Source organism: Petaurus breviceps, unplaced genomic scaffold (assembly GCF_028583685.1).
Source record: "Petaurus breviceps papuanus isolate PSGF00001 unplaced genomic scaffold, PetGlider_PUasm1.0 91041, whole genome shotgun sequence".
NCBI lineage: Eukaryota > Metazoa > Chordata > Mammalia > Diprotodontia > Petauridae > Petaurus > Petaurus breviceps.
Window position 1 is genome coordinate 10,793,169 of NW_027187400.1, and position 18,686 is coordinate 10,811,854.

The 18,686-nt window shown below is 40.9% G+C and overlaps 1 protein-coding gene across 1 annotated transcript in view; it reads right to left on the reverse strand.

Annotated features, from left to right (window-relative positions):
• ZBTB40 (zinc finger and BTB domain containing 40) overlaps nt 1–18,686 on the reverse strand; it is an 85,323-nt gene that overhangs the window by 35,830 nt on the left and 30,807 nt on the right. Inside the window, exons 2-3 of the mRNA XM_069079343.1 lie at nt 11,234–12,098; nt 10,141–10,274 (exon numbers count right to left, since the gene is read on the reverse strand). Of these exons, the coding sequence (XP_068935444.1) occupies nt 10,141–10,274; nt 11,234–12,029 (930 nt within the window). The 5' untranslated portion in view covers nt 12,030–12,098. The remainder of the gene's footprint in view (nt 1–10,140; nt 10,275–11,233; nt 12,099–18,686) is intronic.

Genomic DNA, 18,686 nt, shown 5'->3' on the forward strand with positions numbered 1-18,686 from the left:
ATCCTGGCCCCCCACCTACTTTTCTAGTCCCCTTACTCATCTGCCCTTTTCATACTCTACAGCACAGCAAAACTGGCCTTCTTAGGAGACCTCATACATGACACTTCACCTGTCTCTGCCTTTGCAATGATGTCTCCCATGCCCGGACTGGCCTCCTCCTGCTTACCTCTACCCTCTAGGCATGGCTCAATGCCACCCTGATCTCATCCTGAACCCCAGATGTCAGTGACTTCCTCCAACAATTATAAGAACATAGGTCTGGAGCTAAAAGGGACCTCAGAGGCCCTCTAGTCCAAACTTCTCATTTTACAGACAAGGAAAGGAAAAGCTAAGGAAGTGACTTGCCCAAGTTGACACAACTGGTGCTGGAGGAAGAATTTGAACCCAGGATCAGTGCTCTTTCCCATGGCACTAGGCTGTCTTCCTTTACCCTGTTCTCTATATTGTCTGTGTACATTTTGCCTCCCTGGCCTTGACTGTCTGTTTTGCTTTTATTTTTGTATTCTCAGAACTTACCACAGTGCCTGGGAAAGACCACCACAATGGCTGCAAAATGGTGCTGAGGTATTATTTGGCCAACTTGTTCCTCTGGCCCCACCCCCTGTTTTGTCCATCAGTGGTGGTCTACTGAGCCACCATCCACTCACTAACGGCCCCAGTGTTCCCTTGGGGACCTCTGCTTCATATAATTGTCCCAGTGGTCTTAGTCTAATCACATATGGCCACATTTACTCCACATCTTTGCACGAGCTGCAAATACTGGCACCTAGGAGGCACCACAGTGCACAGAGCACCAGACTTGGGAATCAGGCAGACTCATCTTCCTGAGTTCAAATCTAGACCCTGGATATTAGTTCTATGACCCTGAGAAAGTCATTTGGCCTCACTTGCCTCATCTGTAAGATGAGCTGGAGAAGAGAGTAGCAAACCACTCCTGTATCTTTGTCAAGAAAACCCCAAATGGAGTCACGAAGAGTCAGACACAACTGAAAAATGACTGAACAACAAATTAAAAGCTGGTTAAGCAAGAGTAAATTTTTAGCACACTCTCTGTAAGGATTATCTCAATTTCTGCCTTACTGGAGTCCTGATTAATGAGATTTGACTGCTAACCTACACTAAATCCGAGTGCATCTTTCTTCCAGTAAGTTCAAAATGCTTGACAACCATTATCTCATTTCAACCAAAACTCCCTCGTGAGGCCAGCTGGGAGAGGGGAGAACATGTACTCTTGCTATCAAACAACAAACATTTCTGAAGTGCCTATCCTATATGGAGCCTGGTGCTTGGGGTTGAGAGAGAATTTCCACTGTCATATTTTTGTGATCAAATAATGTCTAACCCCAAAGTAGGATGCATGTAAATACCCCAAGGTGCCTAACAAGGGAGTCACTCATACACACTAAAGGCAGTTTTAATGCTAGTGAAATAATTTTAATAACAATGGTAATTCATGTCATTTGGCAGGGAATTTAAAAAAAAAAAACAACTAGCAAACTGGCCATAATGAACTCAAGCATGACAGAAGTATATATATTTAAGTTTTAGATAATCTCTCCTCTCTTCAAGGTTACACAAGACAATAAACAAATGAAACTATAATTATTTATTTTATCCTAACCTGACAAATTGAACTTGTTTAATGTGAATGCAAGCCTTGTTTATAATTTGTTTCAGCACTTAACTGGAAAGAGAAATTATGGGGGAAAGACTTTTGTAGCCAAACATAACTCTACAAGCACAGAAATAAGTCTCCTTTCATCCCCATGTGAAAGACCATGAGTGCCACTACTAACTACAGCTGACTAAGGTTCCATCAGGCTCATGAATTCTAGATAAATGGTCTGGGCTAGTGTTTTCTTGAATTGGACAAGGGCATTCTCTGCAGGATTCAGAAAGACCCTCTATACTAGAGGCTGCCAGGTACATTTCTTTTTTTTTTTTTTACAGTCATAATAAATAAAGGCATGATTCCAAAATGGCTTTATTCTATAACCTCTAATGCATAATTTGTTGGTGTATTACCACAATAAAGCAAAAGTGATTGAATAATTTCTTTTTCTTTCTTTCTTTTTTATTTTGAGTTTTCAACATTCATTTCCACAATATTTTGGGTTACAAATTTTTTCCCCGTCTTTTCCCTACCCCCCACCCCAAGACAGTGAACATACTGAATACCCCTTCCTCCAATCTGCTCTCTCTTATATCCTCCCCCATGCCCCCTCTAACTTTCTAGTAGGGCAAGATGGATTTCTATATCCCATTGCCTGTATATCTTATTTCCAAGTTGCATGTAAAAAACAAGTTTTTTTATCATTTGATTTTAAAACTTTGAATTCCAGATTCTTTCCCTTCTTCCCTCCTCACCTACCCCCACAGGGAAGACAAGCAATTCAATATAGGTTGTACATGTGTAGTTACGCAAAACGTTTCCATAGTAGTTATATTGTAAATGACTAACAATTTTTCCCTCCATCCTATCCCGCCCCCCACTTATTCCATTTTCTACTTTGACCCTGTCCCTTTTGAAAAGTGTGTGCTTCTAACTACCCTCTCCCCCAGTATACCCTTCCTTCTATCATCCTCCCTCTCATCCCCTTCCCCCCTACTTTCCTGTAGGGTAAGATACCCAAATGAATGGGTATGTTATTCCTTCCTTAAGCCAAATTCAAGTATGGTTGATACAATCCCTTTCACTTTCCTGCTCTTCCCCTCCATTGTAACAGTTTCCTTTTGCCTCTTTTATATGATAATTTACCCTATTCTATCTCTCCCTTTCTCCTCCTCTTATTATATTCCTCTCTCATCTCTTAATTTTATTTTTTAGATATCACCCCTTCCTATTCAACTGGTCCTGTGTCCTCTGTCTAGGTATACATGTACACACATATACACACACTCCACACACTCACATATGTATTTATATACATATATACCCTCCTATATACACATATATGTATGTATACATATATATTCCCTTCAACTATCCTCATGCTGAGAAAAGTCTCATGAGTTACAATTATTATTTTTCTATGACTGTAAATAGTTCAACTTTAATAAGTTCCTTATGATTTCTTTTTTCTGTTTACCTTCTTATGCTTCCCTTGCTTCTTGTATTTGAAAGCCAAATTTTCTGTTCAGCTCTGGTTTTTTGATCAAGAATACTTGAAAGTCCTCTATTTCATTAAATGACCATATGTTCCCCTGAAGCACTATACTCAGTTTTCCTGGGTAGGTGATTCTTGGTTTTATTCCTAGCTCCCTTACCCTCCGGAATATCATATTCCAAGCCCTTCGATCCCTTAATGTAGAAGCTGCTAGATCTTGTGTTATCCTGCTTGTGTTTCTGTAATACTCAAATTGTTTCTTCCTGACAGCTTGCAACATTTTCTCCTTGACCTGGGAACTCTGGAATTTGGCTATGATATTCCTAGGAGTTTTCTTTTTGGGATCTTTTTCAAGAGGCAATTGGTGAATTCTTTCTATTTCTATTTTGCCCTCTGGCTCTAGAATATCAGGGCAATTTTGCTTGATAATTTCTTGAAGGATGATTTCTAGGCTCTTTTTTTGATCATGGTTTTCAGGTAATCCAATAATTTTTAAATTATTTCTCCTAGATCTATTTCTAGGTCAGTGGTTTTTCCAATGAGATACACTTCACATTGCCTTCTATTTTTTCATTTGTTTGGATCTGTTTTATAGTATCTTGATTTCTCATAAAGTCATCAGTTTCCATTTGCTCCAATCTAATTTTGAAGGAATTATTCTCTTCAGTGAGTTTTTGAAATTCCTTTTCCACCTGGGCAATTTGGCTTTTTAAAGCATTCTTCTCATTGGCTTTTTTGGGCCTCTTTTGCCATTTGAGTTAGTCTATTTTTTTAAAGTGTTACTTTCTTCAGCATTTTTTTGGGTCTCCTTTAGCAGGCTGTTGACTTGCTTTTCATGATTTTCTTGTATCACTCTCATTTCTCTTCTCAATTTTTTCCTCCACTTCTCTTACTTGATTTTCAAAATCCTTCTTGAGCTCCTCCATGGCCTGTAACGAATTCATACTTTCCTTGGAAGCTTTTGATGCAGGAGTTTTTACTTTGTTGACTTCTTCTGGTTCTATGTTTTGATCCTTTCTGTCCCCCAAAAAAGGATTCTGTGGTCTGATTGGGTTTCCTCTACTTGCTCATCTTGCCAGCCAATGACTTGACTTTTGAGCTCTTTGCCACAGTAGAACTCTGCTTCTAGAGTGGAGAGAGCTCTGTCCCAAATTGGTTTTCGCAGTTGTCAGAACTATGAGGAGGGCACCCTCTCTACAGCCACCACAAACTCTGGCATACTTACCCCAGGACCACTGCCCAAGACTGCGACCCAGATCCAAGCAGGTCAAATCAAGAGTGATTACCCTCTGAATGGTCGCTTGATCCCCCTACAATCTGCAGGCCAGCAGCTCTGGTGGCAGCCATGTAGCAGCAGATGCAGCTGCCAAGCCTCCATCACCTCTGCCGCCCTGGGAGAAGGGGCCAGACCGTGCTTTTCTCTCACCCAGTTCCAGCAGAGTCTCCCCACTGACCTTTTACTTTCTCTTTGGTGTTTAGTGGTTGAGAAGTCTGGAAATCACCACAGTTGCTGGTAATTCACTCTCCTGAAGTCTGCTCTGACTGGTCTGTGCTGCTGGTTGGGCCGTGGCAGCTCACACTGGACTGCACTTGGCTCCCAGCTCGGTGTGATAAACCCTTCCTGTTGGCCTGCCAGGCTGCCTTCAGCAGGAGATTTGTTTCTCTCTGTCACTTTGTGGGTTCTGTAACTCTAAAGTTTGTTTAGAGTCATATTTTACAGGTATTGGAGGTGGTTGGAGTGGGAACTCAGACAAGTTCCTGCTTTTACTCTGCCCCCTCCAGCTACATTTCTGCAATGTTCTTCTCGCTCTCACCCACCACATGTTTTACCTGACCTCCAAGGCCCAAGTCAAGTCCCATTTCATCTGCAATATATGCTCACTTTTAATATCCCAAGCTAGACTGTAAACTTCTTCAGGCAAGAGTTGGCGTTAGACTTCTGTACTCCCTGTATCATGGAAACCAATGTGTATAGAATGAATGCAGGACTTGTGTATATGATGAGAGTCCACACTATAAACTCTGACACTTATCACATATCAGATTTTGATTATCAGTCACTTCTAATAGTATGACTTATTTCAGTGGAAAAAGGAAAACAAATTGGATGTGAAGTAAGAAAACCTGGGTTTGAAGCCCTGCTCTCCCCCTAACTCTTTTTTTAAAAAAAATTTTTTTTAAGCAATTGGGGTTAAGTAACTTGCTCAAGGTTACATGGCCAGTTATTTCTGGGTGTGGTGCTAAGTATCTGAACCCAGATTCAATCTCAGGTCATCCCGACACTGGGGCCAGTGCTCTTACTTGCTGAGCCACTTGGCTGCCCCTAAGCAATTGGGGTTAAGTAACTTGCTCGAGGTTACACGGCCAGGTATTTCTGGGTGGGTGCTAAGTGTCTGAGCCCGGATTTGATCCCAGGTCATCCCGACTCTGGGACCGGTGCTCTTACTCATTGTGCTACCTGGCCACCCCTCCCCCTAACTCTTGGTGTGACTTTGAGCAGATTCTTTCCCCTTCTGGCACCTCAGTTTCCTCATCAGTATAAAGAAGGTGATATGAGTGGACAATTTCTTGCGCCCTCCCCATACACCAGCTCCAAATCTGTGTTTCCATGACTTTTTGTGGGCAGAGGCAGAGTCTTTACAGTACTGGGGACTAGGCTGAGTACTCAATGGATACTTGTAGGTTAGGTAGACTTTAATTTCTGCCTGCTACTTTTTCCCTAACAAAATTCTATAATCCTTCTAGGTCAATTCTAAGGGTTATCTTGGACAAGTTCCAGATTAATACAATGATAAACCCTAAGTCCAGAAGATTGAGGATAAATCACCCCACCCACCTCCTGCCACAGAGATGATGTACTTTAAACTACAGAATGAGACATACATCCATGGGCATGGCCAATGTGGGAATTTGTTTTGTGGACTTATTAGGTGATTTTGGCTTGGGGGGCAGAGGGGGACAGTGGAAGGGACAGATAATAAATGCTTGTTAGTTTATGATGGAATCTCAGGGTAATTATAAATCTGAAATAACTGTCTGTGTCTCTTCATATTAGAAATAAATAAATAATTCAAAACTTCATCCTGTTTAACAAGTCCATTTTAATGGATTTATACTCTTTTGTGGAAAAGACCTGAGTTCAAATTCCAACTCTAACAAGTCTTGGCTATATGAGCAAGAGCAAGTTAAAGGCAACTCTCTAATACCCTCAATTATGACAGGATCTCTAGGGGAAAGACCCTAGTCCAGGCCTGGACAAAGGGATGGAATCCATGTGCTCACTCATCTCCAATATTCCTGGCTAAGCATTTTTCTATCTTTCCTTCCATTTTCTCTCATTTGGGCCCCTTAAGTGAAGCAGGTCTGACTGTCTGCTTCTATCCTGCCTTTCTCTTGCTGCCAATAATATGCCAGGCTATTTTTTTCTTTCTACTCTTAAGCTTCTGGAAATATAGCTTTCCTCACACTGCCCTAAACCCTTCTGGCTTTCTGATTTGAGCTGGTGGGTAAGAGAAGCTTTTATCAGCAATGGCATCTGACTCAGTTCATTATCCTCCCTCTTTCCTCTCCCTTTGCAGAGCTACTCAGCAGTGAAATTAAAACATTTGTTAACTTCATTGCTCAGCAGTGAAGACAAGGTGGCCATCTGGGGAGAGTAGCAGGGGCAGACGCAGGGAAGAGCCGGGAGGCAGGAGCCAGCTGCCTGGACAGCCTGCTCCTGGCTCTTCCTACTAATCTCCAGTGAGAAGCTGCACCACAGACAGCCAGTTATGCTTGTGGCTCCATCAGTGATCTAAGCTGCTTGGGGTTCTCCAGCCCAAATAAACTGGGCTAGGACTGCCTGCTATCCAACCCTCTCCTAAAACAGCTGATCTGCCTAGATAGAAGGTTGTCTGTCACATGTTCAAATATGCCGGCGACCCAGGAGTTAAGTACCTTGTGATAAAACTCTCTTCAGCCCAACACACAGAGCCTCTCCCAAAGGGCTGGGGGCTTTAAATGTATATTTACTCACGTAGGAAAAAAAGATACAAACAACAGATTTGCCCTTTCATAAACCAATGGTCACTGAGCTGACATCCACCCCTAGACTCAGCTTTATATAAAAAAAAGGCTGACTTATCTATGTTCACTTCCCACTCTATTATGTGAAAAGTCACTTTAATTTCCCTTTTTCATGAGGGACTTAACAAGGATTATTTCTTTCCCCAAATCCCAGTCCTTCTGCCTGACCCCTCTCCAGACTTTTAACAGGTTGTGATCACATACCCACCTTCATTTTCCTCTTTCTCCCTGGGTGCTCTAAAGAGCCACTGACCTCAATGTGTAGGACAGCTTACGCTTTCTCTAGGTTCTGCCTCCCCAACACCAAGTGTGACTGGGAATCAGATCATCCCAGTCTCTGCTGGCTTTTCTGAGAGGATTTGTCTCCAATTACTTGATGTATATCATTAAGTCAATCTATCTTCCCTTTCTAGAAGGCTACCAAAACTCTTAATGGTCTTTCTGGCTGTATTTCTCATCCTATTTAGAGACTCAGAGAGAAAGAGCAAAGAACAGTTTTTTTCCTCATCCCTCCAGAACTTGCAAAAGTAATCTTGCTGCCTGTGCTCGTTTCACAACAAAGTTGACCCTACACTGTCACAACAGGGAATGGAAAACAAACAAGCATACACTGGACAATCCTCTATAGAAGGGCTACTTGTTGTAGAAAACAGAAAAAAAGACTTACGAAAGGGGGGAAAAGAGTGAATCTTAGACCTTCTTGCTCTTAACCTATGATCCTATGACCTTGGGGACCTCTCCAAAACTTTGTGGGGAAAGTAGATAAAAATGTAAAAGCTAACAAACAAATTAATAAAGACAAAAAAACGTAAAAAAAATGTAAAAGCTTAGAAATCAACAGCAAAAAGAGGGAAAGCTCTTTCTTTAGTCAAAGATCCAATATTATGTATACATCTAGTTCACTAAGAAAATGAAAATTATCAGAAAAAAGGAAGGAAAATTAATATAAACTATGGCACAAAAGCAATAGGAAAATATGAATTTGCTCCCAGAAGAAATGCTACAGAGACAGTCCCTGTCTAAGTGGCAGGTGATATTATCCTGAGATAAAGACACCTTCCAATTCAAGGCCCCAGAGTCTTCTTAATCAGTCTGGGTTTGGTCTCACACCATCTTCAGCAAGCCAGCCTTCGCTTGTGTTACTGCAGTCACTGCTCAGAGAATAGATTTGCCACTTTTCATCAACTGTCCCTAGGAAACACAATCAGGAGGACATCGTGCATGGTGTCCTCCTCAAACTAAGTGCAAGGTTATTTCACAAGCTAATTTCAGGGAAAAAATACATAAAACAGTAACAGCTACCAGAGACCAAACCTCTGGTCCCTTTCCGTCAGAACAATGTGTCAAAATGCAAGCCTCAAAAACAGTAAGACTCTATCTAGGAAGGGACTGAGACTTTTTAATTTTAATAGACACTTTGACAAAGAATAAGATAATGAAATGATCTAACTTCTTTGGAAGATAAACAGAATGAAGGAACATAAAGCAAAACTAAATGAAGTGACAATCATCTAATAATCATCTCTGATTGGTGCCACCAATGCTGAATAGAATCCTCTCCATCAAAAAGAACATGTGAACAAAAAGGTAAGATTTCTATGCTCTTGAGAGACAGACAATAATAATATTAAGGGGAAATGGGCTCAAACTTTCTCCTGAAACAGCTGGAGGAGTTAGTGAAGATATCTGCCACCTTTTAACAGAGATGAATGTACAGGGCATAGCCTCCCTAAATCTGGTCCTCCTTCCTGCCTTGCCCCCAGGCATTAGACTCTACTCTGAGGAGTTAGTGGTATCAAGCAATCAAGAATCTAGTTTCTGGGCTGGGGACCCTTCCCTATGATTGGACAGGTAAGCAAGGAAGAAGCCTCAAGGAGACTTATTTTTTAAAACTGTAAAACATTTTTTAAAAATACCATAAAATATCAAGTCAACACATACTAATAAAACAGAGGTGCTGGATTGACCAGCCAGGGAAAAAGAAAAACTCCAAAGTCCTTCCACACAACTGGGGTGCCCAAAGAGTCCTAACTAAAATGCCACCTTTACAACTGGATATTCTGTTTAATAAGGAAGCCATCAAGTTTAGCTATTTTTCCAGAGAAAGCAACAATTTATATTCAGGGGAATAAAAAACAAAGTTGATTCCAGTGATTTAATTACCTGCATCGTCTCAGCAATAAGAATATACATTTTTCATCACCTGGGATTTATATGGTGACATATCATACTGGTCAAAACATAAGCAAGTCTTGGGTTTCTCTCAAAATCTGGTTTGTACAAAACCTGAGTATGGTCAATAACAACAAAAGCAACAATGAAAGTAATAAAAAGTCTCTATTTGAATTGAAACAAATTTTAAAAAACTAATGGTAAAAACATGTTTAAAACATAGCAATTTTATGGAAATTTTTTGATTGTATACCTACATATTCTTTTTCTTTCAAAAAGCACACACTTGGGGTGGCTACGTGGCACAGTGAATAGAGCACCAACCCTGAAGTGAGGAGGACCTGAGTTCAAATCTAAAGTCAGACACTTGACACTTACTAGCTGTATGACTTTGGGCAAGTCACTTAACCCCAACTGCCCTGCCCTCCCCCCTCCAAAGAGCAAAAAAAGAAAAAAATTAGCATCTACTTTAGGAGCCTATCTTCAGATCAATATGGTATAAATAACCCTGTTATGATCCTAGAAGAATAAAAGCTAAGAAAATGAAATTCAATTTTAGGAAAAATCTGCACTATTAGAATATTCTGAATATCCATTTTGCTGGGCTTCAGGGCAAGCTGACAGAAGACTGTTAAGTAGAATGTCAGCTCCTTGAGGGCCAGGGGCATTTTTTGGTTTGGGTTTTCTATCCTGGGCATGCAGGACAATACCCTGCATGTGGTATACAGTGCATACTTGCTACTTGGATTGGCTAAAATGTGCTAAGAGTACATTATAGGAGGAAAGCAGCACATACCTCCTTATGGGGACTTTGAATGTCTCTACATCCATCTAGTCTTTTCAGCACATCCTGGGCAGCAGAGAGCGCTTCAGAGAAGATGGTTTCATTTTGCAGAAGGAAATCCAGCTTAGACATTTTCCTCTCATGCTCTGCATGTGTGAAACAAGATCAGTTCGTCATTAATTGAAAGGATTAAACAGAAGTTTAAGCTGCCTGCAAGTCTTTAGGTCAGGCACATCTTTTAGCTGCTTTCCAGAGTGTCAGGTATAATAAGGACAAGAATGTCACTCACAGCTTCCTCCTTTGTGCCATGCTCAGCATGGTTAAAACAATGAGCATCAATCCAAAATGGTGCATTGTTGGTCTTACTAATGTTTCTGTTCTCCTGTTTGTCTTTTGTCTTCCGACTGGTAGGCCCTCTTCCTACAGTGTGAGGATGGCTGCTTCTATTAGATGCAAACTGGGAGAACAGGACAAGTCTAAGAATCTCACAGAAGTATGCCAAAAGGAAGGGAACTCAGCCTTGCACAAAAGCTCTGAACACTTTACACCAAATGAAACTGCTGCCAGTCATTTCGACGTAGCTAAGCCGGACCTCTAGAAGGCTGCTATTATTGAACACTGCCAGCTGCTACACTTCAGCACTTCCAAAGAACTGTGACTTTGTTGGGGTGGGCGTTCCTCCACCAAGCCAAACTTCAGTCACTCCTGGCATGGCTACAGAGGTGGTCTCTTCCAGGGCTGTAATGGCCCAAAAACGTCTTCAGCTGGGTGGCCCCCTTCTGGTGAGGTGCCTATAATGAGTCACTATGGACACCCCAGAAAGGCATGTGCTGAGAAGAGACTGCCACACAACCACTTCAGTTCTCTCCCCCTGTTAGGAAGGGCCACAACTTAGACATATGTACACAACTCAAATAACAGAAGGTACAAAGGGAAGAATGTGGGAGGAGAAATGGGCTCTTACAAAATGTATGACATCATCAAGCTTGGGCTTACAGGGCAAGCCTAAGAACATGGATAAAAAATAGCACAGAAATCATTAAGTACCAAGAAGGCAACTGATAACGGTAGGTCAGATGTCAAGCTGGCCTTGGAGGCCAATTACCTGGCTCTGTGGTGCTCTCTGTCATTTTCTGAAATGTATACACTGCTGCCGCCACTGCCTCCTCTTCCTCTACCTCCTCATCTACCGCTTCTTTCCCAGGAGAAAGAGAACGCATTTGGGGCATGTTGGAAGTCCCCACTGGTGAAGCTGCACTCTTTGCTTCAATTTCCAGGGCCTCGTCCTGGCCAGCACAAGAGCTCATCTCAAGCTCCTGTGGCTCCACGGCAGGATTCGCCTCCCCGGCATCTTGTGTCACTGCACTAACCACCACCACAGTGTCTGCCTTCAGAGCTACAGGAAGGCATGGGACCTCTTCTGAATGGGGAGACACAAGCACATTCTTCGGGGAAGGATTCTCTACCAGCAGTCTATCAGCATCTTTTTTGCACGGTTCCATTGTCTGAGGGGAAGCATCTCTTATAACTTGACTTGGACCAGAGCAGCTCACGAGACTGGTGAGCAGGTTCTTACAGCTAACTGCCACATCAAACATCTGCAGGCTATCAGCTAAGGAGATAATCTTAGAGAAGTTGTGCTTGCCCACAGGAAGCTTGCCGGTGTACATCATTTCTAACAGGAGAGCAAACTCATCTGGACTCACAACAGATGCATCAATAGAGATTGTATCTGTATTATCCAATAACGTCTTAAAGAGGAGGCTGGCAGCAGCCAAGACCAGTTTATGGGCCCTGAAATAAACTGTCCCAATAGAAATGGTGCAGTCACAGAACTGTCTCTCCTTGCAGAGCATATACAGCTGCTGTAGCAACTGGCAGCTGTAGTTGGGAAGTTCCATTGTTCCAGCCAGGGGCAAGAAGAACACTGTTAGTACTTCTGCCAAAATGCCTCTGATGATGAACAGCAGCTAGAAAAAACCAGAGAAATACTGGGTTAGTATTTTATCAGGATTGAATGTGTTACAGTTCCTACAAGCCAAAAGGAGAACTGTAACAACCACCACCACCTCCTCCTCCTCCTCCTCCTCCACCACCACTTATGCATCACTCTGAGGTGTGCACAGTGCTTAGCATGTTAACATATGTCACCACTGTGACGGGTGAAATCTGAACTGACTGATAAAACTGAGGTTCAAGCTTCCAAGCATGCTGATTTATTAAGCAATGCATACCAACTGCATAACAAATTGAGAGCAGGCCTCCTCGGCTTGGCACTGGACCCCAAATACAAGAAGAGATAGATTTTTATTCATTTAAAGAAAACAACAGGATGTAAACCAGGATATAAGATTAGGTCACCTGACTTGTAACTGAAGGAAAAATTTGGGGCTTTCCGAGTAGGGAGAGGAAGAGTAAACACAATTTCCTGAAATCAGCAAAAGAGGTGTCCCACTCCCCTCCACACCCAAGCATCTGTATTCAATCAAAGGAACAAGGAAACAATAACCAACTGACCAGTATGGAGCTAGTTTTCAGATAAGACATCTGGGTTGTTTGAGATAGTGAGAAAATTACTTGTATCAATCTTCAGAACTGACTCAATTTCTGGTCAGCATAACCTAGAGATCCTTAGTTAAGGGTCTCTAAGCAACAGGTAAGGGTGGTCCAGCTTCCCAGCTATGCAAGGCTAGATTCAAACGATATACAATAAAGTTTTCTCACAAGACAGAAAGTGCACTAGATTCACAATTGAATAGAAAGGGATTGAACTGGATCCAGAATTGAGACACAAGATGGATGGAGTCAGTGTGGTTCACTCAATTCCCACAATCCCATACAACAATCCCGCATGGTAGATACTATTATTATCCTCACTTTACAAATGAAGAAACTGATTAGACAACAGTTGAGTGACCTACCCAGGGTTACACAGCTAGTGTCTGAGGCAGGATTCAAATTCAAGTCTTTCTGATTTCAGGTCCAGAACTCAATCCATTGAGCCACCTGCTGCCTCAATCATTAAAGTCAAATACCTCAGTCCCTAGTGTGAATTTTCAGAACTTATACTTTTTGACTTGGAAAGAACCTTAAATATCATCTAGTTCAATCCTCTCAGTTTAAAAAAGAGAGTATAGGGCGGAGCCAAGATGGCGAAGTAGAAGCACGACCCTCCCGCGGCTCCGGCTTCCACCCTCCCCAATCCAGGTAAAAAGGGGACTCTAAACAAACTTTGGAGCTGCAGAACCCACAAAATGACACAGAGAAGCTAACCTCCCGCTGAGAACAGCCCGGCAGGCCGGCAGGAATTGGCCAGCTCAACGCTCTGGGAGTCGAGCCCAGCCCCACCCCGAGGCTTTAGCCCCAGGGCGGGCCTGACCAGCTGCCAGCCAGAGGGACTCCAGATCAGCAGCAGCTGTGGCCGTTTCCAGATTTATCAATACATAGATGCGAAGGACAAGTTCTAATAAGGAATAATAGCGGGCGATGGCGCGGTGGCCTGCGCGGGAAGGTGCGGCGGCGGCAGCGCTGCGGGAAGGCTCAGTGGCCTGTGCGGGAAGGCGTGGCAGACGCAGGCCTGGAAGGGGTCTGATCAACTCGAAGGGCAAGTCTTCCCACCAACCACAAGGTCCACTACCAGGCCTATCACCAAAGGGCTGGGACTGGAAAGGGCAAGGTAAGAAGCAAATACAGGGGCCCCTATACTGGACAGCAAACACTCCTGGGGCTACCACTTCATAGCCCAGAAATCTTTTTTTTTTTTAAAGCCCCTTTCAGGACCTCCAAAGACAAGGATGGCAGAGTGAACCCCACTTGCTCCAAACCCCCCCTCTGACCCTGAAAATATAGTAACTCTTGCCCCAGGGCAAAACCCTCTACAGTAAAGGCTTGGGATCCTAGAGGAAGGGCGTGGCTAGGACACTGCCTCAAAATGGGTAGAAAGACTACAAAGACAAAGACTCTAGAGTCCTACTATCCTCAGAGGGAAGAACCAACCTCAGAGGGAGACACTGTGGACTCCACACCCACAGCTGAGACTTCAACAGGGAATGGATCCCAAGCACAGAAGGCTCTCCTAGATGAGATCAAAAGGAACTTTGAAAGCAAAATGAGAGAGATAGAAGACAAAATGAATAATTCTCTCAAAACGAAAATAGCAGAATTTGAAAAACACTATAATGAGGAAAACATCTCTCTAAAAAGAAAAGTGTATGATATGGAAAAGGAGCTTCAAAAATTAACCAAGGAAAATGATTTGCTAAAAACCAGAATTAAACAAATGGAAACAAATAACTCTACGAGGAACCAAGAATTAGCCAAGCAAAACAACAAAAATGAAAAATTAGAAAAAGAGGTAAAATACCTCAAAGAAAAAATAACTGACCTGGAAAACAGATCCAGGAGAGATAATCTGAGAATCATAGGCCTTCCAGAAAATTATGATGAAAAAATGAGCCTGGACAACATTCTCCAAGAGCTCGTTAAGGAAAACTGCCCTGAGATACTAGAACCTGAGGGGAAAATAGAAATCGACAGAATCCACCGGACACCTGCTGTAAGAGATCCCAAACTGAAAAATCCTCGAAATGTTGTGGCCAAACTCCAGAACTACCAGAAAAAAGAGAAAATACTTCAAGTGGCCAGAAAGAAACAATTCAAATATCGAGGGTCCACAGTGAGGATTGCACAGGATTTGTCAGCCTCCACACTGAAAGATCGGAGGCAGTGGAATACAATTTTCAGGAAGGCAAAACAGCTCGGATTACAACCAAGGATCACATACCCAGAGAGACTGAGCATATTCTTCCAGGCAAAGAGATGGTCATTCAATGATATAACAGAATTCCAGACCTTCTTGATAAAAAAGCCAGAACTCAATGGAAAATTCAACCTCCAATTACGAGAAGCAACAGTGACTTAGAAAGGTAAACAAGGAGAACACACATCATTTTAGAGGGAAAGAGGGGAGGGAGAGGAGCTTCGCATGAGATCTGTTCCTGTCATTCTTGATGCAAAGAAAAAATAGCATACTTCATTAAGTATAACAATATCCTACAGGCAGTAGGAGGGGGAAAGGGTTACAAAACGGGGGTGGGAGTGATTTGTAGGGAGGGAAGTAGTAAGGGGAAAAGGGGAGGAAAAGGGAGGGGAGCTGAAAAGGGAACACTGAGGGAGGCGGTGGTCAAAAGGAAAACTATTAAGGGGGGGAAGGGAGAAGGGAGGGAAAATACGAACATTAACAGGGGCAGGAATAGGATGAGGGGAAAGAAACAGATAACAATCATAACTGTAAATGTGAATGGAATGAACTCTCCTATAAAACGGAGACGGATAGCAGAATGGATTAGAAATCATAATCCTACAATATGCTGTTTACAAGAAACACATTTGAAACAGAGGGATATACACAAGGTAAAGGTAAAAGGTTGGAGTAAAATATATCATGCCTCAGCTAAAGTAAAAAAAGCAGGGGTAGCAATCCTTATCTCAGATAAAGCAAATGCAAAAATTGACCTAATTAAAAGAGATAAGGAAGGAAACTATATCCTGTTAGAAGGCACCATCGAGAATGAAGCAATATCACTACTTAACATATATGCACCAAGTGGTGTAGCATCCAAATTCCTAGAGGTGAAGGTAAAGGAATTAGAGGAAGAAATAGATAGCAAAACTATACTAGTGGGAGACCTTAATCTCCCCCTATCTGAACTTGATAAATCCAACCTCAAAATAAACAAGAAAGAAGTTAAGGAGGTGAACAGGATTTTAGAGAGGATAGGTATGATAGATCTCTGGAGAAAACTGAATGGGGATAAAAAGGAATATACTTTCTTCTCAGCAGTTCATGGCACATATTCAAAAATTGACCATGTTCTAGGGCATAAAAACCTCACAATTCTATGCAGTAAGGCAGAAATATTAAACGCATCATTCTCAGATCATGATGCAATAAAAATTATATGCAATAAAGGGCCAGGGAAAGACAGACTAAAAACTAACTGGAAATTAAACAATTTGATCCTAAAGAATGAGTGGGTCAAACAAGAAATTATAGAAACAATCAGTAATTTCATTCAAGAGAATGATAATAATGAGACAACATACCAAAATCTGTGGGATGAATTAAAGGCAGTTCTTAGGGGAAGTTTTATATCCCTGAGTGCATATGTGATTAAATTAGAGAAAAGGGAGCTCAACGAATTGGGCATGCAATTAAAAAACCTAGAAAAAGAACAAATTCAAAATCCCCAATTAAATACTAAACTAGAAATATTGAAGACTAAAGGAGAGATTAATAAAATCGAAATTAAGAAAACTATTGAACTAATAAATAAAACCAAGAGCTGGTTTTATGAAAAAACCAACAAAATTGATAGACCCTTAGTCAATATGATAAAAAAAAAGAAAGAAGAAAACCAAATTATGAGTATCAAAAATGTAAAAGGGTGAATCTACCTCCAATGAAGAGGAAATCAAAACAATAATTAGGAATTATTTTTCCCAATTGTATGCACATAAATTTGACAATCTTAGGGAAATGGACGAATATCTAGAAACATACAAGTTGCCCAGATTAACTGAAGAGGAAGTAAATTACTTAAATAATCCCATCTCAGAAAAAGAAATTGAACAAGCCATCAGTCACCTCCCTAGGAAAAAATCTCCAGGGCCAGATGGATTCACTAGTGAATTCTATCAAACATTTAAAGAACAATTGATTCCAATACTCTACAAATTATTTGGGAAAATTAGTGAAGAAGGAGTCCTACCAAATTCTTTTTATGACACAAATATGGTACTGATACCTAAATCAGGAAGAGATAAAACAGAGAAAGAAAATTATAGACCAATCTCCCTCATGAATATAGATGCAAAAATTCTAAATAAAATACTAGCCAAAAGACTACAGCAACTTATCTCAAGAATAATACACTTTGATCAGGTAGGATTTATTTCAGGAATGCAAGGATGGTTTAATATTAGGAAAACCATCAGTATAATTGAGCATATCAACAATAAAACTAGCAGAAACCACATGATCATCTCAATAGATGCAGAAAAGGCTTTTGACAAAATACAACATCCATTCCTATTAAAAACATTAGAAAGTATAGGAATAAATGGAGCCTTCCTTAAAATAACAGGTAGCATCTATTTAAAGCCATCAGCAAGTATTATATGCAATGGGGAGAAGCTGGAAGCATTTCCCATAAGATCAGGGGTGAAACAAGGGTGTCCACTATCACCCCTCTTATTCAATCTGGTACTAGAAATGTTAGCAGTAGCGATTAGAGAAGAAAAAGAAATCAAAGGAATCAAGTTAGGCAAAGAAGAGACCAAGCTATCACTCTTCGCAGATGATATGATGATATACTTAGAGAATCCTAGAGAATCAAGTAAAAAACTGCTTGAGACAATAAATAAATTTGGCAAAGTTGCAGGATATAAAATAAACCCACATAAATCCTCGGCATTCCTATATATTTCCAATGAAACTCAACAGCAAGAAGTAGAAAGAGAAATCCCATTTAAAGTTCCTGTAGACATTATAAAATATTTGGGAATCTACCTGCCAAAACAAACCCAGGACCTGTATGATCATAACTACAAAACACTTTTCACACAAATAAAGTCAGACCTAACTAATTGGAAAAATATCAATTGCTCATGGCTGGGTTGAGCTAATATAATAAAAATGACAATTTTACCTAAATTAAATTATATATTTAGTGCCATACCAATTAATTTACCAAAAAACTACTTTATAGAGTTAGAAAAAACAGTAACAAAATTCATCTGGAAGAATAAACGGTCCAGAATATCAAGGGAATTAATGAAAAAAAATGCTAGGGAAGGTGGACTAGCTTTACCAGATTTCAATCTGTACTATAAAGCAGCAGTCATCAAAACTACTTGGTACTGGCTTAGGAATAGAGGAGTGGATCAATGGAATAGATTAGGCACACGAGATTCAGAAGTCAATGACTACAGTAATGTATTGTTTGATAAACCCCCAGACCCTGGTTTTTGGGATAAGAACTCACTATTTGACAAAAACTGCTGGGAAAACTGGAATATAGTATGGCAGAAACTGGACATAGACCATTATCTAACACCATACACCAAAATCAAGTCTAAATGGGTTCATGATCTAGGTATAAAGGTTGATACTGTAAGCAGTCTGCTAAAACAAGGAATAGTTTACCTATCAGACTTGTGGAGAGGGAATGACTTTATGACGAAACAGGAATTAGAGAACATTATAAAATGTAAAATGGATAATTTTGACTACATGAAATTGAAAAGTTTCTGTACAAATAAAGCCAATGTAACCAAGATTAGGAGGGAGGTGGGAAATTGGGAAAGAATCTTTACAACCTATGTCTCTGACAAAGGACTCATCTCTAAAATATACAGAGAACTGAGTCAAATTTATAAGAATACAAGTCATTCCCCAATTGATAAATGGTCAAAGGATATGAACAGGCAGTTTTCAGAGAAAGAAATTAAAGCTATCTATAAGCACATGAAGAAATTCACTATTGATTAGAGAAATG